This window comes from Carassius auratus, chromosome 1 (assembly GCF_003368295.1).
Source record: "Carassius auratus strain Wakin chromosome 1, ASM336829v1, whole genome shotgun sequence".
Lineage (NCBI taxonomy): Eukaryota > Metazoa > Chordata > Actinopteri > Cypriniformes > Cyprinidae > Carassius > Carassius auratus.
The window spans coordinates 13912985-13940045 of NC_039243.1; the positions used below are offsets into that span (position 1 = coordinate 13912985).

General features: G+C 39.4%; 1 protein-coding gene across 6 annotated transcripts; it reads left to right on the forward strand.

Annotated features, from left to right (window-relative positions):
• The first annotated feature begins 21 nt into the window (after positions 1-21).
• Positions 22-16557, forward strand: LOC113073855 (lysine-specific demethylase 2A-like). 6 transcript variants are annotated; one of them, XM_026246725.1, is made up of 22 exons: positions 22-308; positions 4131-4269; positions 4353-4431; positions 4574-4620; positions 4716-4894; positions 4985-5091; positions 5312-5405; positions 6932-7085; positions 7301-7416; positions 7774-7900; positions 7997-8229; positions 8444-8521; positions 8973-9224; positions 9309-9425; positions 10637-10723; positions 10985-11143; positions 11477-11503; positions 12062-13206; positions 13801-13964; positions 14114-14260; positions 14346-14561; positions 15383-15564. In XM_026246725.1, the coding sequence occupies exons 1-22, from the start codon at positions 258-260 to the stop codon at positions 15562-15564; spliced, it is 3900 nt and encodes a 1299-aa protein (XP_026102510.1). In that variant the 5' UTR covers positions 22-257. The 6 variants fall into 6 exon arrangements, with proteins under 6 accessions (XP_026102510.1, XP_026102576.1, XP_026102439.1 ...); XM_026246791.1 differs by lacking the exon at positions 22-308 and adding an exon at positions 638-1406 and having other exon boundaries at positions 15383-16557; XM_026246628.1 differs by lacking the exon at positions 22-308 and adding an exon at positions 2657-2767 and having other exon boundaries at positions 15383-16557.
• The last annotated feature ends 10504 nt before the right edge of the window (positions 16558-27061 follow it).

Sequence of the window (27061 nt, forward strand, 5' to 3'; positions counted from 1 at the left end):
TGAGCTGTAGCTCACCAATGAACAACGACTTCCTGATCGCTTGGGAGGAACGAAAAGTTGCACCATGCGGACTTATCTGTGCTGGTTTACCGACAATTCAATGTGTAGTTTTTCCGGACAGTTTATTAGACTCAACAAAATTAAGTCAAGGACTTAATGAAGACCTTATGTGAAGTTAGTTCACTGTCACTGGGCTAATTCGCAAGAAATGTAGATTTATTTTACCAGACGACCCCAAGCGAGAGCTTTATGCAGTCATGGACTGGACGTCCGCGGGAGATGCGACGTCAAGCCACGGAAGAATAAAGGTATTTTTTGTATTCCTATTACTCGTAAGGATTAAAAAAATTATAGCTGAAATTTTCATAAAACGGAGTGAGCGTGTTGATATTAAATATTTGATTGGTTGGCAACGAGAAGCTTTCAGCACATCTAAACCAGTCTTTGTATAGCTGTGTTGATCGGCATGCAACTCCAGCCAATGAGAGTGTGACTCCCTTGGTCACGTGTACAATTATTTTATCTTAGTGCCGCCTCCCATTGAAGTGACAGCAACACTAACCAATGAGAGCAAAGGCCATGGCTTCGCATGCTTTTTTGATTGGATGCTGAACAAGTAACGGGCGGGTCCTACTTTTTGGTGTTTTTGTGACGAAGTGAAAATGGCGGATGATGTACTACATTAACTTTATCGTGAATTCACACAGTGGAGCTGTCTAAATAATGCTTACTTTCACTTAGAATAGAAAAGTTACTAGTGGAGTTTATTTGGAGTGCTCATTTTATTAGTTAAAAGAGGACTATTTGAACCGTTGGATTTCCCCCACTGTGAGCTTGAGTTTAAGTATTGTGGAAATATGTTTTCATTTGAAACTTGAACCGGGATTATCTTGTGTTTCTCGCCGCACTCTTTATGGTTGTTTACAATATTAGACTCTGTACATATAATCCGTATGAACGAGCAAGACCCCATATGGCTTTATAATGTAAATATTTATGTTTTGTTGTACGTTAGGCTGGTTAGCGGTTGGTGCTGAAGCTCGTTCTCGATCATCAGCAGCGCTTAGCTTGACCAGCTTTCATGGTTGTTTTAAAAACCTGCCCTCTTCCACTTTTTGTGTGAGATTATAATACAATAGTTTTGTAGTATTTAGGAGCACGCTGATATCGTTAAACCCGCTTCTGTGTGAACAAACCTGCTGACGAGTTCAAAAACAATTAGATTTTTTTTAATGCAGCAATTATTCATGTAACGTATCGTTAAACGGACACTGATATAAAGTGACGATCAAACACAGTTGGAGCAGTTATTTAAAACGCATTAATCTGACGTAAACGTGTTCGTTGGCGCGTGATTCTTCATCCTGACGATGGACGATCCGAAACCGCGCTACAGCAAGCGACTGGTAAGTGCAGTGGACACCTGGACAATACAATGCTCTGATTTGGCTGGTACATTGTGTATATATACTGCATTTTTACAGAAACTTTAGCTGAAGCTGTTGAAATGTTAGCAGTGTTCACCTACACCACTGCTGTCATTTGAGTGGGAAAAAGAGAATGCAACGGTTCACTAAAATGATTTACATGTAACGTTATTTAGGTAACGTTAAGTCTGTCATTCTCGCGGACAGGTTAGATACAGTATATAATTTTTTTTTTTTCGGTCCGACTCGCAGAAGAACCACGTTTTTATGACCTGGTAACATTTCCATTGTCACATCAAAAATCAGTAGAATAATAAGAATAACTGTAATTTCTCAAACCGTTCTTGCAATATTTGATGACAAAAAAAATAATAAAAAATGATTGGCTGGTTGGCGCGAATATCTGGCAGAACCACAAAATTAAAGAAAACTTTTAAAATAATCATAATTCGTAATACTATTTTATTATATAATAATGTTATGTGTGTGGTTTAATGTTTTTTATCTGCGATTTTAAAATGGTCTAGGTTCTCTTGATCCAATCTGACAGGTCACTTTCGCTCTATCAATATTCATATAATTTTGTATATATATGCCGGTATATATGTAGTTGTGTATGTATGTGTGTTTGTTTGTATGTATGTATAACGTAATTATTATAGTTTTATTCAAACCCAGGCACACCAAATTCTGATCAAGTGGCATTTAAAAACACTCTTATTTGATTTCATTAATGCATCAAATATTGTCAATTAAAAACTTAATGTGTACAAAAATGCTAAATGTTAGTTGCTGACGCTGTCTTTTTTAACTTTTAAAATTATTAATGTGTGGTTGTCTGTAGTGGTTCTGTTGTTTAAAGATGCTTTGAGAGTTTGAGAGTTAAAAGATCTCTTAGCCTTGTGCTCAAGATATGAATTTATAATTTATCATCTATAATGTTAGAGTGGTTTGAAATCATATTGTTGGTTGGATTGTAACATTTCCCCCAATAGTTTTTGAAGAACAGGACAGTGGTTGAAAGTAAGGATGATTGGATAGATTGTTGTTTGCGGACTGTCTTTGTTGAGGCTGGGGAAGTGGAGGATGATTGATGAGATTGGTTTAGTGGACCATGTGATCAGACATGTGGAAACGGGGGAGGAATGGGAGGGGGCACTGCAGAGGCGAAAGGATGACCGAGGAGAACAGACGGCAGATTGTCACTTTTTTAAAAAAGAAAGGCAGGGATGGAGAATGGGCAGGAGATCCTTACGCTTGTTGATGGAGGAGTGCTGTTGATGAGACGCAGAGGCAGGAAGAGGAAAATCCAGCAGAGGGATGAAGATGTGACACTGAAGGTGCGAGGTGTGTAGTGTCCCTCCACCAGGGCTTCCTCTTAGCGCACTGCTAAAGAGATGGTGATCAAAAGCTAGGAAATAACAAGAGTGCATTTAAGGTTTTCATTCAGGAATCAGTTTCATTGTTCTTTTTTTCCCACAGGACGTGAAAACTGCAGCTTTGTTGACTAGGGATGGACACAAGCAACAAACAATTATTATTAGCATTGACATCAAAAATATCTAATCTTAATGTTGTGTTGCGTTTTGGGCGGTTCCTTGCTGTCTGATTGGTTGGAACGGGAACATGGTGTACATGGTGACTTTCAGTTTGTGACAGCAGTTTTAGATTAACGTACAGGACATGATTTTGCGTTCAGTTAGACAAGGCACAATTGTTGTATTGGAGCAGAAAACACGTACTGAATCGCTTGTTTTTAACATGACATAATACAATTCTCAATTTTTGAATGAAGAGTTATGAGGCCAATATTCATGTGTTTGGGCTATTTTCTGCCAATGCGAAGGTTGTTTTGTTTTTTGTTTTTTCAGTAGGGCTTTGTTTGCCTGATCATAGAGGTCCACACGGTTTTAGTTGTTCAAAGGCATTTGAACGGGCTTGTTGCTAATTTTCTAAGATACTGCACAGTCATGCACAATTCATTTCATTGGGGTTTTTTCTCCCCCTTTTTTTCTTGTTGTGTTTGAGAGGGTGTGACAACAGGCCAGGGCTTTAAGAAGTGTGTCATTGGCTAGTGGTTCCACTTCACCACAGAGATATTGAGGGCAGAGGAGAGGGTCTTATTGTTTTGTTCTGTGTGTGTTACTCACCTGCTCTCGGTGAACTGTGGTGCATCTCAGCATCATTAACATTGCAAACATGCATTATTTCAGATACTTTTTTCCTTTGTGAATGAAGTTCTATCCACATAATCGGTACACTAATATTCAGATTTATTTTAAATAAATGCTGTTCTTTTGAACTTTCTATTCATCGAGGAATCCTGAAAAGAAAAAAATCATTGTGAAAACCTTCCCCAAAAATGTTAAGCAGCACAAATGTTTTCAGTTAATAATAATATAGTTGGTACTATGAAGAAGGACTGAAATGCTACAGTAAAAGCTCTTTTCATGCTGAGTTAGTCAAATTGACCACCGTTGAAAGTCAAAGGGCTTTTCTGTACTCGCTGTATCTGTGTGAGAGATTGTGGGCAAGTGCATCTCTTAGTGTAGTGTAGGTGTGTGCTCAAATAGCCCAACAAGTTGAAATGGTGGTAGTTATGCAACATTTGTTCAGCATTCAGAACACAAGGAAGAGTGTATGCAGAGAAATAGTGTTGCTCTTGCACCGTTTTTTCATGGTCTCATTCTCTCACTCTTACAGCGGTCTGGCACACGGCGGCATTACCAAGACGATGGTCTTTCCGATGACGAGATCGATGGAAAGAGGACTTTCGATCTGGAAGAGAAGCTCCACAGCAACCGTTTCGGCTCAGACAGAGTCAAACGCATGGAGGGCAAAGGTGAAAAAGAGATCAGACTCTTCATGGAACTCTTCAAAGATCTTCATGGAGTGTGTAGTTTAACGCTGCCTGTTGTTTTTTAGACCTCACATATGAGTACATTCAGAGATGTGGGCTTCGGGACCCCATTGTGTTTGAGAGACCTGATGGACTTGGCATCAAGTAAGAGATTGTCCCTTTTTTTTTTCTTATCTATGCCCTTTACAGTTCCTATTTTTCCTCTTTTTTTTTTCTTTCACATTTCAGAATGTTTATAAAGTTTTACATTTTAATATAATCTGAATTTGCTATATTTTCTTTTAAGAATGCCAGAACCAGACTTCAGTGTAAATGATGTGAAGTCATTAGTAGGTAAGTGTTTTTGTGGTTCGATATGCTGATGAATTTCATGTTGATTAGCATCAGTGGCACTTCAGCATCTCCTTCCTGCTCATCGCTCTTTACAGGAAGTCGGCGTATGATTGACGTTATGGATGTGGATACTCAAAAGGGGACGGAGATGTCAATGATGCAATGGAAGAGCTATTATACGACTCCTCCCTCTCAGAGAGAGAAGCTTTATAATGTTATCAGCCTTGAATTTAGCCACACTAAACTAGAGCGTTATGTCCAAAGACCTGCCACGGTAGGTACCTTAACACTTAAGACTAGCCAAAACATACATATATTTAGACCAGTCTGTGATAGTTAGAATATTTTCTCCATGTTGTTACAGGTGGACATGATTGACTGGGTGGACAACATGTGGCCAAGACACTTGAAGGAAAGACAAAGAGATGCCACAAATTCTATCACTGACATGCAATATCCCAAAGTGCAGAAGTGAGCATATAATTACATCCCTAAAAGAGTCTATATTAATGAATGCTCAGTCTTATTTTATATCTTGCAAAGGCTTTAAAACATAAAAGGACAAGGAAATAAGCCTGCTGCATTAACTTTATGTCCCATTTTTCACACAGCCCTCCTTGTTCATTTTTGTTATCCTCCAACAAAACAGTAATTTCCCCCCATTTTAAATTTGCCTGTGTTCTGTTTCCAGGTATTGCCTAATGAGCGTGCAGGGCTGTTACACAGATTTCCATGTAGACTTTGGAGGCACATCTGTGTGGTACCACATACAGCGGGGCTGCAAGGTCAGAGAACACTGTGGATATATACTAGGGGTGTAACGATATACCAGTGCAATGGTTCTGTTCATATCACCGTTTGGAGCCATGGTTCATTTTGCTGTGGGGGTAGAGTTCATGGGCATGGGACCAGCAATGCTAAAAAACATTAGAGTGTTCACTGAGTAAACACTGTTAGTTCATTAATTAATGAATAAAAAAATTAGGGTTTAAAATGGTTGCTTTGTAAAGTGTTACCAAATTTTTTTTTTTAAATGAAATAATGCCTAAATAATGCAAACTAGTCATTGGATAACGGAATATCTAGGCTACATATGAAAATGCATGTTCCATGGATAAGTAAAATGGAATAGCTTGACAATAAGAAATTATTTTCATCAAATATGTAAACTCAATCTGACACTTGAGAGTCGCAAGCTGTTTGAGAGGCGGCTGTGCACGCTTTGGCTGAGAGTGCATTGAATACCGTCTCTCAGAGATTGCACGAGTACTCTATGGGTTAAAATAATTTGATTGTTTAAATTGGCGAGACATTATGTGATGTGCAAGTCACAGTTCCATCAGCTGTCCAAAATGCGCGCTAGTCTTATTGCAGCATGCAGCTCACTTGCAGAGCAAACTCAACGTGGATATTATGGATGAGGCCATTTGTGCATTTTTAGAGTGGGGAGAAGATGCGGATGACTGATCTGCTCTCTTAATTGGTTAGGATTCAACTTGAATACAATAGTGCATAAATGTTTGCGGGAATTTCCAGCTTTATAATCGCAAAACCTTGTGGAATGTGTAGGATTATGCACAATGCTCCCACAAGACCCCTGCGAAACACAGCAACTAAACTGAGCGTTTTATAGTAGTGTTTTCATTCTAATGTTTGTATATGACAGTCCCAGTCACAGTTAAAGGGTTACTCCACCTCAAAACTAATTTTGTCATTAATCAGTTACCTCATTGTCGTTACAAACCCATAAAAACTGTTCATCTTCGGAACACAATTTAAGATATTTTGGATGAAAACCGGGAGGATTGTGACTGTCCCATTGACCACCAAATAAATAACACTGTCAAGGTCCAGAAAAGTATGAAAGACATCATATGAAAGACATATGAGACAAATTGATGAATAGTCATCAAAGTTATTTTCGCTTTCTTCGCTTGCAAAATGTATTCTCGTCACTTCATAAGATTACGTTTGAACCACTGGTGGCATATGGACTATTCTGACAATGTCTTTCATACTTTTCTGGACCTTGACAGTGTAATTTATTTGACAGTCAATAGGACAGTCACGAGCCTCCTGGTTTTCATCCAAAAAATCTTAAATTGTGTTCCGAAGCCAACAAAGCTTTTACGGGTTTGGAACGATATGGTGGGTAAGTGATTAATGACAATTTTCATTTCGGGATTCATTTCGTATGTGCTGTGTATGTCATATGAACTGGGTTTTTTTGTATCTGACAATTAGTTTGCTGTCAAAATACCCCAAAATGGTTTTGGCCTAGATGAGCTCGATTTGGATGTGTCTGCTACAGGTGTTTTGGTTAATCCCGCCCACGCCACAAAACCTGGAGCTTTATGAGAACTGGGTGTTGTCAGGGAAACAAGGCGACATCTTCCTTGGTGACAAGGCGACTGATTGCCAGAGGATTGAGCTCAAGCAGGGCTACACCTTCATCATTCCTTCAGGTAAACACATGCAGGCGAATACATTTGTTTACATAAGAAACACTTAATTGTTATATTGCGTGTATATTTATTTAGAATTTTTTAGCTTACCATATGTTTTCATTGTTTTAGTTTTGAATGATTAATTTGAGCTTTCTTAAATGACATGTTTGCTGTGAATGATACCTAAATAAAACCTTTATTTATTTATTTATTCATTTATTTATTTTTGTTAGGATGGGTCCATGCTGTGTACACTCCAGTAGACACACTTGTGTTTGGTGGGAACTTTCTACATAGTTTTAACATCCCCATGCAGCTCTACATCTCCAACATTGAGGACAGGACACGGGTGAGTATAGCATTTTACTGCAACTACCATTGTCTTGTATAACTTACATTAACCTTTATGGGCGTAATTACTTATGGTAGATAAATCTCACAAAACCTTTAAGAACATGACTGGTTCATATTTCACCAGAGAGATAAACAAAGTAGTAAGAGATACATTATATATATCATTAATTACTGCAATCCAATTATCATGGTATTATTATTCTTGTACCTATTGTTTTTTTTTTACAGTAATGAGTTTTCTTTGTAAAATAATTTTTTGAAATTTGGTAGGCGAAGGTGTACATTTTTTATGAAAATAATAACTGGGGATAAAAAAAAATCATAAAACTCATAGTCTCTGGTTGCTCCTCAGGTGCAAGCTAAGTTCCGGTATCCATTCTTTCATGAGATGTGCTGGTATGTGTTGGAGCGTTATCTGTACAGCATGACCAACACCTCCTACCTCATCCCTGAGTTTCAGAAATACTCTCTGGGAATTGGTAAGCACATTAACACATTCACTTCCCAACAGATTTGATTGTATTGAGCACAGATACTCTTAAGTCTGTTTCTCGTTTTCCAAATCCAATACACAGGCTTGAGGCAGGAAGGCTCTGGTTGTGAGGTACTAAATGGCCATGCTGAAGAGGAAATGGATAACAATGATGCTCCATCTCCACCTAATGCACCAGGGGTGAAGCTTCACTTGACTCCTTTTGAGCTGCAGGGGCTGCGGCACCTGGTGGAGGAGTTGGAGTCGCTGCCGTCACATAAGAATTGCGTGCCTTCAGGAATACACAATGCTGCTGCCCTTCTACATGACATACGGGTCAGAACTCATGTCCATTGTGTTTTATACTTCTGGAAATGGCTATTTTGATGTACTTGCTGGTGATATTTTTGATTTGTTTAGTTTTTTTTTTTTAGTTTTTTTTTTATAAGAAATGTGACTTGACATGCTAGTGGTTAATATTAGGTGTTGTTGCTTAAGATGTTGTCATTTTAAAATTTAATTCAAAGTGTTTTTGTTTTCTGTCTTTTAGGCATTATTGAAAGAACATGCTGATGACATCCCTGAACTCTCTTACACAGGAAAACCCATTGTCAGATGGCCAAAGAGGGTAAGATCACGGAATTAGTTTCTTTAAATAGGTTGTTTGTAATTGGCTTTCCAGAAAAGCATCCAGTTTTTGTCAATTGTAATTTTTGTGATCAGTATTTGTAATTTTGTGCTATACAGTGGAATAATTAATTTTATTCAGAAGAGGTATTTGTAACATCATGGTATTTCCTGTTTAATTTTTTTTATATAGTAATGAAAATCATTTTGTCAGAACAGTTATTTTGTTCCTGCATACATTAAATTAATGGTGCAACCATATGTTGGTCATCCGTTTTTTGTCGTCCTTTTTATGGTAGTGTAAGCAAAATATGAACGGAACCTTTAATTGCTGCACTCTTAATTGTGACAGTTTTTTTTTTTTTTTTTTATATAATACCATCTGAATATTCTCTCCTAAACCCATCACCCTGTAGAACTTACCTCTGATTTCTCTTTGTCCCTTATCCAAGCCCCCCTGGTACCAGCCCCCTCCTCCTCCTCCACCTGTTATTCGTCCCAAGCTGGCAGCCACACCTGTTTTTCCACGGTCATCGAAACCAGCCTCTAATATGTCGGTGCTGCGCCGCCGTCGCGTGCGCTGTAAACGGTGCGAGGCCTGTCTGCGCACAGAATGTGGAGACTGCAACTTTTGCAGAGACATGAAGAAATTTGGTGGCCCTGGCAAACTCAAACAGACCTGTGTCCTGCGCCAGTGTCTCGCTGTGAGTGTCTTCACATTGTGCATTTTATTTTTAATGTAGCCTTTCTTTTGTTTGTTTATATTGATTCATATGTTTTCTCAATAGCCTGGTCTGCCGCTCTCTGCTGTATGTGAGATCTGTGGGGAAGGCAACCAGGAAACTAGTGAGGAGCTCATGGAGTGCTCCAACTGTGCTCAGATTACACATCCTAGCTGTTTGAAGGTAAAAACATTATTAGTACAGACAGCAATTCAGTAGACTTCTCAAAATGCTTTATTAAGATTCATTCATCTTGTGAGCATTGTGACTAGAGGCTTTGCAATGTGTGGACATCAGAAAACAATTTTCAGATCAACCGAGCACAACAAATGGCTTCTGGAAATAAAAATCGTATTCATGTTCTCAATAGAGAAATGCATTATTATAGCAAGAATTCTAAGCTATGACTGACTTACCTTTCCCTTTGAAAAACCTTTACCATGAGAGTTTAAATGCCAAATTTCTAGTGATGAAGTCTAAGATGAGTCTTGGAGAGAGTACATCTCAGATACTTAAAGACAGGGCTTAAAGTTCTCCGGAACCGTGCCAGATTTCTGGCGTGCAACATTTGGCTGCGAAAGAAAAAAAAAATCTTAAATGGTTTCACTTTTGAGTCCATGAGTGCACCAATGGTAAGAGAGGAGCAGCTTCACTCTCAATTAAACTAACGTTTCTAGCCAATCAGAAGGTTTTGCTCTTATAAACATGAAATGCGCATAATAGTATACAATTGCAGAGTCGCAGCCCTGATGAATGGAGAAGTGTGACAAAAAGCTGAGAGGTGCAATTGTCAGAGATGTCCATCTAGCACATATTTATATAGAAAAGCTCATTCTAAAGCAGCGGAGCTTTGTAAACAGCTCAGAGTAATCATGCCATCTGCATAAGAGCGATATGTTTGCCAGAACAAATTTACCAGGATTTCTGAAAATGTCCTGTTTACACATGATCTATTAATGTTGTTCCTGTGGCTCAGTTGTACAGCATTGCGTTATCAGCAGCACTAAAGGTTGTGGTTCTATTCCCAGTGAGCACACATACTGGTAAAAAAAAAAAAAAGTGAAATTTGGAAATGGAAAGTTCAAAAGAACAGCATTTTTTTTTTTTTTTTTTATAGATGTTTTTGTAACATTATTTACAATTTAATGCATCCTTGCTGAATAAAAGCTTAAATTTATTCTTAAAAACAACTTTTGAATGGTAATGTATACCCTTAGTATACTTAATATACTTTTTTACTATTTTTAATATATTTTTATGTCATTGCTCATTTCATTGTCATTTGCTATCCTTTGTGAAATGGACAGCTTTTTTTTGTTCTTACTGATACAAGTACAGTGCCAATCTATACAGTTTCACTGTTGTAATGAATCTTATGTCTTTTGTCTGTGTAGACATCTGGTGAGGGAGTGATAAACAAAGACCTACCAAGCTGCTGGGAGTGTCCTAAATGTGTTGTGGGCAAAGACACAGATTCTGAGGTAAAACATATTTTTATAAGCACATTGACCCACACGATTTTAAGAGGGCTTCTCCCCCTCTTTGATTATACATTCATGCCTTTGAAATGAAGGAAGCTTTGAGTGTTTGTTATAATGCTACTAGCTTTTGCAGGCCTACATTCATACACACTCATTCACACCACGTAGAAAGATGCATGCCAAGAGCTTACTGTGATGTACACACTCTGTACATACACGATCTGCGTGTGTAACAGTTACGCTTGTTTTCCTGTGTGCCAGTCGTCAGGCAGTGGTGATGACATCGCTGCACAGGATGGGTCAGGGGGGCTTGGGGGTGAGGGCAGGGCATGGCACAGGGTCGGGCGACCCCCCTCTTCTCTCTCTCACTGGTCGCTCCAGAAACGGGCCGCAGCCCCTGAGCAGCGACTCAGGAAGCGGGTGAGAGGCTCCGCCTTCCTCGCACCACTGCTGCCGCATGCACAGCTGCTCTACTTTTTATGTGTTCCCTTCTCTACTCTCTCTACCTCTTGCAATAAATCCCCCAGTTTTGTTCCTTCTTTTTTCCACTTCTTTCTCTTCTCGCTCTCTTTTTTTGGCCCTCCCTGCCCTGTTCATCATCATCATCATCGTGCCCCCTGCTTTGACTGACTGAGGGTTTCAGAATCAGCTCTGTGTTTGCAGCTAGTGTGATTCCATTCAGTGATCTTGTGTTCATCACTGTTGAGACTTTTGAAGTTCATATTAAACACAGTGTGTTGTTCTGTTTTGCAGCTAAAACTGGAAGGTGTTAAAATGCATGTACGTTTTTTTTTTTTTTATATATATATCAGTGCTTGAATGATTTTCTAAATTTGTAATGGAAAAGCAAATCTTTCATTTAAAGAGACATACAGAGCTATTTTTGACAAGATAAAAAGTAGTGGTCGACCGAAATGAGTTTTTTGATGCTGATATCTTGGAAAGCGAGTGGCCGATAACGATATAAAGCCGTTAAGTGTGAGCACTGTGCACGTTCTGGCGCTGCCGCTCTCAGCGCCATCAAAATAAAAGTCCTGCCTCGAGCACATCGGCCAAGCCGAAAAACGTAATGTCCAGTGCAGATATTTTGAATAAAGGCCAAATATTGGCCTTGGCGATATATCGGTGTACCACTAGTAAAAAGGCTGTTCTTTTACATGACAATAGAGGAATCTTTACTAAAATATGTTACAGACTTTTCATGAAGACTTTAAGGAATCATACCAGCTTGTGGAAAATGGGCATCTGATGTCCTCTTTAAAGATTGTTTAAAGGTGGCTTTAGTGTACCTATTTTCTTACTTATTTTCTCTTTTACATGTTATTTTCTCTCTTTCAGAAACGCAAGTCTTTATCTCTTGATCCTCGCGTGGCTAAGATCTATCGGCGACATGGGATGGAACACGATGATGATTCAGGCAGCGATGACGGTAGTGGCAAGATGTCATCAGCCCGGGGCAGGGTCTCTTCATCCCGCCGGGGTTACGGAGCTGGTAGGCGAGGGGTTTGGAGAGGCTCCTCACATCGAGGGAGTCGAGGGGGAAGCAGTTTGGCAACAAGTTCGCTGAAAATGAGGAGAGGGCTCGGAGCGAGAGGGGAGAGAGGGGGTCGGGTTAGGCTAAGAGGAGGATCCCACATGAGGCGACGGCGCTATGAAACAGATGATGATGATGAAGACGACGATGATGATGAGGAAGATGATGAGGAGGAGGAGGAGGATGAAAGTGATGAAGAGCGCCATCTTGGCCGGTCAGATAAGGAGCATCGTTCAAGGAAACGGAGGCGAAGAGTTGACGACTATGATGATGATGATGACGAGGATGATGATGATGAGGAAGACAGTGAGGAACAGGACTTTGAAGGAGAGGATGATGAGATGGAAGACTTAGATGATGGAGGAGAGGAAGATGAAGATGATGAGGATGGAGAGAACCAATCAGATTCTGATCCTGACCCACCCGTCTTACTAGTCTCAGACTTGAATGATGACCTGCTGAGCGATTCCTACCTGACTGTGACCCTCCAGCGTCCTCCAAAGGCCAAACGTGACCCCGGTTCCATTGTGCCCAAACTGGAGGCGGCTATGTCTCCCCGAACACCTAGCGGTCCTGGCTTCAACCAGCGCAAGACGCTACCCAAGACTCGTCTCAGGAACAGCACCCCGACACCAGCCGGTAATGGCCTCTCTCAATCCAAAAGCGTCCACATGTCCGGCCGCCACATGAGGCGGAGCTCCAACCAGGACGGTCGAGAGCGAGACACCGAGTCACCATCCTCGATGTCTTCTCGTTCCTCTGTTTCTCCACCACCACCTCCTCCAGCCATCGCCACTTCTTCTCCTCCTTCCCTCCTCTCTCATCCCTCATTCTGTGATGTAGGGAACGAACGTGGCTGCGAAAAGGACATTTGGATGTCAGTGTTCCGTTACTTGGGTCGGACGGATATGGCTGTGTGTATGAGAGTCTGCAAGGCTTGGTACAAGTGGTAAGTGTAGTAGTTACAGTTAAGGCCTGGGGTGTTTCCTTTAATTGACTTTTTCTGTTTGTTTGTTTTATCAAACAAAAGGCCTTTTCACACTAGAGATGAATGATTAAGCATAATAAAACCTGAATTACGATATGACTTAGTGCTATAATCTAGTTTCAAAGTGTGCAATGTAATTAAATACCGTATTTTTCGGACAATCAGTCGCACCTTTGTATATAGTATATATGCTGGAATATAGCTATGCCTTCAGAGTAAAAACAGAGTTGATTATTAGAAGGTCTGTACTTCTATTTCTTATAATATCCCCTTTTCAGTAATCTGTTGTTAACAACACTATGTTGTGGGGGTCGACAAAACAGAATATAAAGACACACCTGCGAAGGTATCTTTCTAAAAGGAATATATATATATATATATATATATATATATATATATATATATATATATATATATATATATATATATATATATATATATATATGCAGTTTCTTTCATAATTGTGACCGTTCCTGATCTTGATCATTTTGGTTAATTTATGATTTTTTTTTCCCCTTCTCTCGGAGTAATTGTTTTGGTTCTCTCCTGCTGTAGGGTTTGTGATAAGCGCTTATGGACACAGATAGATCTGAGTCGATGTCGGGCACTCAGTCCTCAGGCTCTGTCAGCCATCATAAAACGACAACCTGTGACACTTGACCTCTCCTGGACACCAGTATCAAAGAAGCAGATTGCCTGGCTCATTCATCACCTCCCAAGTACCAGTTCTCAGCCTTTTATAGATCTAACAGTCTTAAACTTTGAAAATGTCTGATGTTTTAATGTTAAAATGAAATTGCTTAAAAATAAAGCATGTATTACATTTAAGACTAAAATATTCTCTCTTTCTGTTCTTCCCCCCTCACAGGCTTGAAAGATCTAATAATGTCAGGCTGTTCTTCATTATGTGTGTCAGCGTTAAGTTCACAGAGCTGTCCGGGTTTGCGAACCCTTGACCTGAGCTGGACCGTGGGTGTCAAAGATTCACAGATAAAAGACCTCATTGTGCAGCCAGGTGAGGCACTCATAATCATTATTAATGGGAGTGTGTGAACAGAAATTTACTTTTTTTTTTTTACCTCTACTCTCTCATGTAACAGGCAGTGAAAGTCGCAGTCGGCTGAGAGGTTTGTTCACTCTGAGCTTGGCTGGTTTGGATTTGAGCGACTCCACCCTAAAGATGATCGTTAGACATATGCCTTCATTGCGCCGGTTAGATCTGTCCCACTGCCAGGGACTCACAGACCAGTCCATCAACCTGCTAACTGCTACTGGCTGCAATACTCGCAACACTCTCAGACAGCTTAATCTTTCAGGTACCCTTAATTTGTTCCAACATTTTTATCACAACTGGTGCTGCAAACTCCGTATTGGCAACACTTTAGTTTAGGAACCAATTCTCATTAACTTCTTGCTTATAAGTACTATTCTTATTGCTAGCATTTTAACTGTTTATAAATACTCATATAGCACATATTAATGCCTTATTATGCATGTAGAGATGTTACATCATTACACAAATTACTCCCACATAGATCACATCAAAAAGATTACATCGCTTACCAATGAATCCTCTGCAGTGAATGAGTGCCGTCAGAATGAGTCAAACTGCTGATAAAAACATCACAATCCACAAGTTATCCAAACAATTTCAGTTAACAGCTCATGAAGTGAAAAGCTGTTTGTAATAAATCCACCATTAAGGCATTTTAACTTTAAATTGTTGCTTCTGGCTAAAATCTAGAAGTAGTTCATAATCCAAAATAACACTTCCTTCAGAGGAAAAGTCCATCCCATATTGTTTATTTGTTTTGCCTATAAACAGTGTTGATCTGTGGATATTTGTCTCCTGATCAAGACAAGATAACTTTTTTTTTTCACTGCAGAAAGCAGTATTATGGAAAGAGGTATTTAAGCAATGATTTGAAGTTAAATGTTTCAGTGCATTTGTTTCTTACAAACAGCTTTTCCTTCCACAGAATGTTAAACAATGGATTGGAGTCATGCAAATTGCTTGTGAATTACAGTGGTGTTGATAGACCTTTTTATTCTGATGACACCCAGTAAGCAAGTGGTGTAATGCTTAAGTCCGGTACTACTCACAGTTGGTGGATTAATCTGTTCTTCGTCTCTGTAGGTTGTAATAAGTTGACAGATGCTTGTCTGTCCTATATGAAGCGGTTATCGGCTCTGGCTCTGTTGGATCTGCGGAGCTGTAGGAATGTGACTCGACGTGGCTGTGAAAACTTCATCTCTGACCTGTCCTACTGCACTGTATTCTGTCTGACCGAGGACAAACTCATTCAGAGAATATCATAACATAAGCACATACATACACACACACATGCATACACACACAGTCTCCGCACAGCTCTGCTTAGCAAGCTCACGCGTGCTCCATCCCACTCAATACAGGCTCATCTGGCCTGAAAGGGAGGATGAGGCTGAAGAAAAGAGACGGATGGAAGGATATGGCTGTTGTTCTAGTAGAGAAACCGGTAAAGTAGGTAAAAACAGGCTTGACAGGAGAGGATATTTCATCCGCCGTCTTCAAGTGAAGTGGAGGATTTTATTCCCACAACCCATGTGACCGATCCAGACACATTCAGCGTGTGGCTTTTTCTTCTTCTATGGGCATTCAGTCTAGTCCAAAGAGAATCTTTCACAAGATGTTGCTAATTTGCTTCAGACTGAACTTCAGAATCTAGCCAAGGTGGGATTTGGTGAATGAGGAAAGAATGGTTTGATCAGAGATTCAGTCCCGGTGTGGCCACTGATGTTCTGATGATTTGTTGACGCAGACGAGTTGAAGAAAGGAGAAAGAAAATGACAGGTTTGGCACATCCTGATACTTCTCATCCACCACAACTTGATCAAAGAATATAGTGGCAGTACAGGATGAATCTGAATCATAGAGACTGCAGCTAACCATTTTAGATCGTTCACTCGTGCTTTCTTTGTGACGATGTCCGAACTCTTATTTTGGTCGTGCAAACTTTCTGACTGTTCTGCTGCCTGGATGTTTGTAGATATTTAACACACCATGCTAAGTTTTTACTCCATCGTACCAAACAAAGTCACTTTTTTTTTTTCTGATGTTTTGTACTTTTGCTTTGCGTCATCTCAAATGGGTGATTCACCTGCCTTCTCCTGTCCTGCCTAAACTAGGAGAGGGTTGCTCACATTTGAGACTTGTTCATTTACCCTTGGAAAGCTATAATTTAACTGCAACTTGTAGCAATGCAATAGCAATTATTTTATGAAGACTTTAAAAAAAAAAAAAAAAAAAAAAACTTTTTTTTTCATGAAAAAGCAGAAAAATTAAAAATGGAAAGCAAACAATGTGTTTGACTTAATGTTTTGTCACATGTTGCGTTTTAGCTCAGAATTCATGAATATTTTGTCATATGACTACATACAGGTGCATCTTAAATTAGAATGTCTTGGAAAAATTTCTTTCAGTAATTCTACTAAAATTGTGAAACTTGTGTATTGAAATAAATTCAATGCACACAAACTAAAGTAGTTTAAGTCTGGTTCTTTTAATTGTGATGATTTTGGCTAACGTTTATCAAAAACCCATCAAATCTCAACAAATTAGAACACTTCATGAGACCAATAAAAAAGATTTTGTGAATTGTTGGCCTTCTGGAAAGTATGTACTTTAACTGTACATGTTCTCAATACTGGTAGGGACTCCTTTTGCTTTAATTACTGCCTCAATTCAGCATTTCATGGAGGTGATTAGTTTGTGACATTACTGAGGTGGTATGGAAGCCCAGGTTTCTGTGGCAGTGGCCTTCAGCTCATCTCCTTTTTTGGTCTCATTTCTAATTTTCTCTGCGGGGTTCAGGTCTGGTGAGTTTGCTGGCCAGTCAAGAACACCAACACCATGGTCATTTAACCAACTTTTGATGCTTTGGGCAGGAGCAACACCAGCAGATGACATTGCACCCCAAATCATCACAGACTGTGGAAACTTAGCACTGGACTTCAACCAACTTGGGCCATGAGCTTCCTCCAGACTCTAGGACCTTGGTTTTCAAATAAAATACAAAACTTGCTCTCATCTGAAAAGAGGGCTTTGGACCACTGGGCAGCAGTCCAGTTCTTCTTCTCCTTAGCCCAGGTATGATGCCTCTGGCGTTGTCAGCGAATTCCTTGACACTTCTGTGTGTGGTGGATCTTGATGCCTTGACCCCATCCGCCTCAGTCCATTCCTTGTGAAGTTCACTAAGTTTTTAAGTGTGAGCCAAAATCATCACAATTAAATGAACCACAAGACTTAAACTACTTCAGTCTGTGTGCATTGAATTTATGTAATACACAATTTGAGTTAAATTACTGATATAAAGGAACTTTTCCACAACATTTTAATTTGATATATACCTGTACATAACATAATTTTAACTTTCATACAGAGATTATCATACATGATAATGGGTTTGAAAGTGAAGTGACATACAGCCAAGTATGGTGACCCATACTCAAGAGTTCATGCTCTGCATTTAACCCATCCAAAGTGAACACACACCCAGAGCAGTGGGCAGCCATTTATGCCGCAGTGCCCAGGGACCAGTTGGGGGTTCGGTGCAACCCAAGACTCGAACCCACAACCCTAGGGTTAAGAATCAAACTCACTAACCGCTAGGCCACAACTTCTGCTTGAGGGTATGATATTCAATTCCTCAAAATATAGTTATGTTTAGAAAAATGATTGAAAAGTCGAGCTTTGTCCATTGGCTCTGCAGCAAGTAAAGAACCAAGTCATACCAAGTTTGGAACAACGTAAGGGTGAGTTAATGGTAATTTTTTTTCTTTTCAGTGTAAACAAACCCATTAATGAATCACCCTTCACTACTAGGTTAACACATCCAGCTTTAAAATGAAGTATGGTAATATATTTACTCTAAATGCTGAATTGATGAAAAGAAAAAGGGTTGAACTTGTATCCAGAACTTGAATCTCCATCTTGCATCAAACGTGAAAAATTAAACTCTTCATCAAGAGTAAGTTACATACCACAAAAATTCAGAAGTCAAAATTCTTGTGACTGATACTTCATTGATCAGCTTCATAGAATAGATTTCATTTTTGCATGGTGGAAACCAGAGTGTTTCATCTTGATATGTTTAAATAAAGACAACAATAAGGACCATGAAATTTCTGCTCTTATGAATTTATTAACTCACTGAATGTCATTTAGCGCGCCTAGTAATCTAGTAAACTTAAATCTACACATATTCTCCTCACCAGGGAGCAGTAAATATGGTCAGATACAGTATTTTGCTGGTATCTGAAATTGAGTTAGGGCCCCCTGCAGGGCAATGGTGAGTGGGGCAGGGGGCCTGTGGAAACATGATGGCAGATAATCAAAGGCCCTCAAAAATACTCAAAACTGAAAAATGTTTATATATTTCAGATATCTAAATGTTTATATATATATATATATATATATATATATATATATATATATATATATATATATATATATTAGATGTTGTAAATCTTTACTTTTGTGTTTTACTGGGGACCTCAAGAGGCCCCTTAGAGGGTCCCCGGCCCTGGTTGACAACCACTGCACTAGTTGGTTTATTTTTATGTGATTTCTCTCACCAGTGCAGACATGGGGCTTGCAGGAAGGCTCACAGCCTTAACAAAGACAGAGAAGAAGCACAGATAGCCTTGCCACAAGAGTGAAATTCTCATCACCATCACCCAGAGAACCACAGATCAGTACAATGCACACAAATACAGAACTAATTAATCATCTACAACAGCACTTATTATTCTATCCACCTTATTTTGCAATGCAGAAGTATTTTCTGTGAATGAGTAACATTTCATTTGCCACTATAAATAACTAGAGAAATAACAAAGTGCAGTAAATGTTAAAACTGTTTATAATTACAGCAATACATTAAAATAATATGATAAAATACCTGTTTTCAAAATCAAGCAGCATAATATCTTGTACTTGTAGAGATAAAAACAACTGGAAGCAGATGATAACAGAAATGTTGCATATTCAAGTTATAAATGACTGCACTCATTTCTGACAAATTTAAGGTTTATATGTGAACATGCAATACTCGTACATGCTTGTGAGTGTTTGTATACATGCATGTGCGGGGCTGAGGGCCCAAAGTCGAAGGTACGAGGCGGTGCTGGAGATGCAGCCCAGACAGTAAAAACCTCTGTGCAATCAGACCCCTGTAGAGGTGAAGAAGCACGATTAAAAATATGAATACTTTCAACCAGAATGTTAGCCTTTCACCGCTGTCCATGACTCTCCTAAGCTTCATTTGTGAAGTGGTGTCTCGATCTTTTCATCTGTTCCTCCTCCTGCCTCTCTAGGTCTTCTCGAGTGTTTAGAGCTGGTGTGTGTGACTAGGGGGCGCTGCTCCTCCTGTTTCTGAGAAGGCCAGTATAAATGTCTCCAGTGTGGACGACGGTCAGTGTAAATACAATAAAGTTTGTAATTATGGTTTTCTATTTTTATTATAAAGGGGACATCAGATGCCCATTTTCCACAAGTTCTTATGATTCTCTAGAGCCTTTTGAAATGTCTGTAACATACTTTTATGCTAATGCTAATTAGCTCTGCTCACCCCACCCCTCTCTAACATGAAAGAAGAAAGGCGATTGGCAAATAATCATAAAAATACAATATGTGAGATTTCTTCTGGAGGTGCAGCTGGTTCACGAACAGTGGGCTCTGATCCATCCTTGAGTAAAACATGCCTTGAATTGCCCCTCGTTCAGAAAGCAGTCTGGAGTTATGTATTGGATATGCTCAGAAATGAATACATTTGGATGCATTTGGTGTTGCATTACCATCAAAAACAAAACTAATCCACTGTGTCCTTGATGTCTCTACTTACAGTTTTTGCAGTCTCTGTTTTTGAAGTGAGTGGGTCTCAAGTTCAAAATAAGGAAAAAAATAAATAACGTCAAAAATATCTATATACATTTACATGTAGACATTCAGCACTTTAATCCAAATCGACTTACAAAAAGGGACAATGGAAGCAATCAAAATCAACAAGAGAGCAATGACATTCAAGTGTTTTTATAACAAGTCTCAGTTAGCTTAACGCAGTAGCACATTTTTTTTTTCTTAATCATATAATAAATAAAATGAAAACAGAAAGAATGGAAAAAAGAATAGTGCAAGCTAGTGTTAGTAGCCTTTTTTTGCTTTTGTGAATTGTATAATAAATAAAAAGAAAACTGAATACAAGAGGACTTGAGAAGCTAGTGTTTGTTTTTTTATTCAAGATTCAAGATTTTTATTCGTCACATACAAAATTATACATAGCATATATAACCAGCAGTGAAATGTGAGTTAGGTCCACTCCATGGACAGTGCAATTATTAAAGAAAATAAAACGGATGAAAATATACATAAATGTCATGATTCTGCCCTTGTGTCCTTGATTTTCCATAGTCTTGAGGCAGGATCATGACAGACCCGTGTTTTGTGTACAAGCACATGGCCTTGTCTTTGGGCCATGTGCTTGTGTTGTCTCATTCCCTTGCCCCGCCCCCCTTGTTATCCTAGTCTTGTCGTGATTGTCCTATCTGTGCCACCTGTTGTTTCTTAATTAGTTCCCCTATTTAGATCCCCTAGTGTGCGCTGTCTTTTGTCGGTTCATTGTACCTCATATGTGTTCCTACTGGTCAGCTTGTGAGAGAAGTTTACCCTTGTAACCCCCTTTGAGAAGTCTTTGTGTAACCGTGAGTGTTTGTTTGTAGTTAGTGTTTAAGAGTTTGTTATCATGTCAATCCTGTCCTGTTAAGTTGTTTAGTTTCCGCCCTAGCTGTTGTTTTCCCCCTCGTGGGTTTTGTTTTCCCCTTTTTGTGTTAATAAACCCTTCGTGTTGAGAATCCTGTCTGCACTTGAGTTCCTCCTTTGCCAAACCCTGACACGTAAATATAGCAATGTAAGAATGAAATAAAAATAAACAATACAAATAAGAATAAAATATGTAAATATAGAAGGTAAAATAATGTGCATGAAAGTAAACTGCAGTCTTAAATATTAAGATACACAGGGATGTACTATGTGCATTATACTGTAGTCTTAAATATTAAAATACAAAGGAATGTAGAAGTGGCAAATGTGCAAACAGGGTGACACTGTCAGTGTGTCTATGTGAGGTAGTGAATGATGAATATCTTACTGATAAAGTGAACATTAAGTGGAGGCATGAGGATTTTAAGAGGCTGGTTTTGAGTGTAGGAGCCTGATGGCCTGGGGGAAGAAACTCCTCCTGAGTCTCTAGGTTTTTGCCATCAGGTTACGGAAGCTCTTACCAGATGGCAGCAAAATGAAAAGATGGTTACTGGGGTGGGTGGAGTCTTTGATGATTTTAGCAGCTTCTGCAGCGTTTGAGGTAAATGTCCTGCAGAGAGGGGAAAGCAGACCCGGAGATGTGCTCAGCTAAGCGCACAACTCTCTGCAGGGCTTTGCAGTCTTGACTGGAGCTGTTCCCATACCACACTGAGATACACTAAGTCAATACATTTTCTATAGCCCCAGAATAAAAAAGTATTCAGGATTGCTGGTGAGACCCTGAATTTGCTCAGCTGTCGCAGATGGTACAGTCTTTGCCTGGCTTTATTAACCTGTGTTTGAATGTGAGTAGTCCAAGTCAGGTCCTCGGAGATGTTTACACCAAGGTACTTGAAGCTGCTCACCCTCTCCACAGGGGTCCCGCTGATCATAAGAGGAGTATAGGGCTGCTGCTGTCTCTTCCTGAAGTCCACAATCAGTTCTTTAGTTTTGCTCACATTCAGAAAGAGACAATTGTCCTGGCACCATGATGTTAATTTCTCTACCTCATCCAAGTATGCGGTCTCATTATTGTTGTGAATGAGGCCCAGAACCACAGTTTCATCAGAAAATTTGATTATAGATGTGGAGCTGTGTGAGACATGCAGTCATGTTTGTAGAGAGAGTAGAGCAGGGGACTCAGGACACAGCCCTGTGGGGCTCCTACGTTCAGGGTGATGGAGCTGGAGGTGTACTGGCCTAGTTTCACCACTTGAGGTCTGCCGGTGAGGAAATCAAGAATCCAGTTGCAGAGTAAGGAATTCAGACCGAGGTCTATGAGTTTAGAAGCTAGCTTTATGGGGACTATAGTATTAAAAGCTGAGCTATAGTTGATAAATAGCAGCCTTACATAGTTCCCGTTATTGCTGTCAATGTGTGTGAGAGAAGAGAGTAGGATATGAGAGATGGCATCATCAGTGGATCTGTTTGGGCGATAGGCAAACCGAAGAGGGTCCAAAGTATCCGGGATGGAGGAGCAGATGACGTTTTTGACCAGTCCCTCAAAGACCTTCATGACTATTGATGTGAGGGCAACTGGACGATAGTCATTCAGACAAGAGGGTTTATTGTTCTTAGGCACAGGGATGATGACAGATTTTTTGAATGAGGTGGGAACCACCGATGTAGCAAGAGACTCATTAAAAATGGATGTAAACAAACCAGCGAGCTGATCAGCACAGGACCGCAGAACAAGACCAGAAATCCAATCAGGTTCAGCTGCTTTCCTTACATTCACTTGCTTAAGTGCCCTCCGAACCTTGTCCTCCGAGAGAAAACAAGTAACAAAAGAAACAAGCTTAAAGAAAACAAGCAGTCAGCAAATGAATAATGAGTGCAAGTCTAAAAGGGGCAATTATAACAAAAAATTTAATTAGAATAGGGTCCTAGTTAGAGAGTCAAATAAAGACGGGAGAGATGTCTGTGAAAGTGATTTTGTGCCTCGTTGGGATGGCACAATAAAGCAGCGTTCAAGCTTCTAGAAGGCACATAAGGATGAAGTAATGAATTTAAGTAAATGGGTGCAGAGCCACCCAGCCAGCAATGACATGTGGGGCTCAGATGAGGGCTTCATGGGCGGCAAATGTGGGCCCCATGGGCTTGCACCCGGGATCTTTAAACCGATACCAATATTTACAGACATTGAATTTTAAAGCCAATATCGGCCAATAATATCGACCATCCCTAGTTATCTAAATATGTGTTTCTGCCCCAAGGGACAGGCGTCTGGGACTGGACTATTATTAGAAGTGTTACGGTAGGCCTGCAACCTTTCTGAGAGTCCACTAATCAGCATAATTCAACACAGCGTAAACTTTGACCTATTTTGATGTTTTTTTTACATTTTTGGGAAGTTACATTTTTCATTTTCTGCACGACTAACAAAAGTGACTGATGGATTGTTTTGGCAAAAGATCTACATGTGTATGTGATGTTTGTTCTTTGGTGACTAGCACGACTTGATATGTATTGAGTTACAATTACTCAACATGCTTGATTAGCCTACATGTAGAGTTATTACAAGTTACTTAAACTTGTACAGTAAGTAATTGCATAACTCAATAGGCCTACATAGATACTTTGCGCCTCTGCCATGAAGGACCCATGTGTTCCAAGTTCAAACCCAACTTAGCACATAAATATGCCATGCAGGACCCATATATGTGTTCCCGTTCAAACCCATGGCCACTTGGACTATATATATGCCATTCAAGACCCATATATGTGTTCCCAGTTCAAACCCATGCCCACTTGGACCATATATATGCCATTCAAGACCCATATATGTGTAGGACTCATACTACAAAACCTACATGGGACCCGCTGATTTCACCCAGCCAAAGCCCATGCCCACACAGTAACCATGGAACCCACAGTTAACCCATTTGGGCCCCACATGTCATTGCTGGCTGGTGGTTTTGTAGGCAAACATCAATGCCTTGACTTGAGCAGCTATAACCAGTGCAAATTGATAAACAGAGGTGTGATGTGCTTTCTTTTCAGCTAGTTAAAAATTAATCTTACTGCTGCGTTCTGGATTAATTGTAAAGGTTTGATAGAACTGGTTGGAAGACCTGCCAAGAGTTCATTGCAATAGTCCAGCCTGGACAGAACAAGAGCTTGAACAAGGAGTTGTGCAGCATGTTCCGAAAGAAAGGGCTTGATCTTCTTGATGTTGAACAAAGCAAATCTGCAGGAACAGGCAGTTTTAACAATGTGGTCTGAGAAACTCCAAGGTTTCTGGCTGTTTTTGAAGGAGTTATGGTTGATGTGCCTAAATGGATGGTGAAACTGTGATGAAACGATGGGTTTGATGGAACCACATGCAGTTCTGTCTTGGCAAGGTTAAGATGACGGTGATGGGCCTTCATCCAGCTGTTAGACATGCTGAGATGTGAGGATTAAATTAAATATTACATTTATTTCTAAAACTTAAATGCTTTAGAAAAAAAGAACTGAGTTTAAGTTAAATGAAAAATATAGAAAATATGAATCATTTACTTAATGAACAACCTCATGCAACCAGCAGCATGTGACGTTATTGTCTTCTGTGTTGTACAGTTTGAACACATTATTTTAAAAGCCTTTTTTTTTATATTTTCTGCAATCTATAATCACATATGTTGGTTAGATTGTTATGGTTTGTGATACTTTTACAATTTCAGTTCAAATATATATTCAAAACATTTTATTATTCACTAATTAAAATTTTGTTAATTTATATTTAATCAAAGATGCCAGAACAGCCTTATTTCACCCCATATCATTCCCTGTTATTCCCTTAAAATTGAGATACCTCAACAGTTTTGGCTGCATGGACCAATCTCTCAGGTTCCAAATCTTATGGGTTTGGAATGACTCGAGAGTATGATGGCTGGATTTTCACTTTCAGGAGAATTAACGCTTTACAGTTTGCTCTAAAAAAAAAAGCTGTTGAAATGTTTCACCATTACTGCTGAGGAAACAAATATCCTTTTCATTAGAACACCGTTAAATATTTAAGTTTTAATCTACCTTGGTTAATCTTTTCCCTGGATGTAATATTATGCATACCTCCAGTTGTAGTGCTGCATCATGGGTTTGAGGTGCCGGCCAGAAGAATTAGGACCGAGTCCTTTACTGAAGCACTCATTATAAATGTAGAACAACCCCATTGAAAGAATCAGATATCTCCCACCAAACAGCATACACAAAATCACACACAGAAAGTACTAACAGACAAATGCTGTACAAACCTAAAGTGCATTCTAGAAGTGATGCAAAGAAAGCAGATAGATATGGTACAATATGTTCAAAAGTTTGGGGTGGACTTATTTTAAAACAAACAAAGCATTTTCCGACCTCAAACTTTTGAACAGTAATGCATAATCTGAAAACTGCATAGCATGTTCTATTTAAAAGTTTTTCTTAGTCTGGATGGCAGTTGAAAAGATTAAGTTGTGTAAAAATGAAAGAAACCTCATTAGTGTTCCTCATTTTAGGGTCTGTTTCCTCCAGGATCATCCACAGGGCAGCCAATGTCTTGAGTAAACCATGACCAACATCTCCGAACATCGCAAAAAAAAAAAAAAAAACAGGAAGGGAAAAGTAACGGTCGTGTACACAGCTGAGAAGGGAACAAACACACACAAGACAGTTACTGTGATGGGATTTTGTTTGTCTCAAACTTGAATGACTTGCGTCTGCTTTCGTGTGAGAGTGTGTGAGAGTTACCTGGATTAACCTCTCTGTAACAAGCCACACCATAAGAATCCACTATATTCTGGAAGCTGGAAGTGAATATGTTGCTGTTAAAGAGGTTTGGAGGAGATGTGGGTACAGGTAGACGGTTGTAAGAGTCCACACTGCTACAGCTCTTTCTCTAAGAAACTGCAACCAAAACTGAAATGACAAAAAAACAATACTCCACTGCAAAATTCACTGCTGGAGATCCTCTAGTATATGAGAAAATAAGTATTTCCCTGCATTTCTAGCCCTCACCCTATATAATTCTTCAATACCTGAAAATCACACTTGACTTCTTTGTGACATTTTTTTGTGAACAATTTATTATTAAGTTTATTAAATAGTCTTATCTCACCATTCCTTCTATCAGAGGGCAGCAGGGGAAGTTTGGTCAGACTCGTGAAAAAGTCAATTTTTCTTTCATTATCTGGCTTGGCTCTTTGTTCATCTTCAGTTCTCTCTTCACAGCAGTTCAGTCAATGTACTGTTTGAGTACATGAATTACTCCGGGATATTGGTTTGTTTGAACTCAGAGGGAGTGTCAGCCACTTTTGTGTATTGGAGACACGAACCATTTAAAATGATTCAGTTCGATTTGGTGAACTGGTTCAAAAAGATCCGGTTACATCGAAGGATTTGTTCGCGAACCGAATATCACAAACTGCTTTGTTTTGAACTCTCTCACAACAGACACGGAAGAGAAGACAATGCTGAATAAAGTCGTAGTTTTTGTTATTTTTGGATCAAAATGTATTTTCGATGCTTCAAAAAATTCTATCTGACCCTCTGATGTCACATGGACTACTTTGATGATGTTTTTCTTACCTTTCTGGACATAAGCAGTATACTGTGCACACAGTTTCAGTGGAGGGACTGAGAGCTCTCGGACTAAATCTAAAATATCTTAAACTGTGTTCCAAAGATAAACGGAGGTCTTTCTGGTTTGGAACAACATGAGGGTAAGTTATTAATGACATAATTTTGCTATTTGGGTGAGCTATCCCTTGTCACCTGTCGCTTTGGTCTTCATCAAAAGCCACTTGCGCCACCTGCTGGTGAGCGACTGACAGCAGCTGGAGATCATGATCATATTCCTGCAGCTCCCGTTTGTGCAATGGCGAATGCCAGTGCAAAGCCCTGGAAATACAAGGCATTAAAATGCAAGCACTCTTAATGCAGTGCATTATGTTTTTCAGTTAGTGCTATTCAACGTGCTTTTTGGTTTCAAAGACATATGTAGTCATTTTTCTTCCT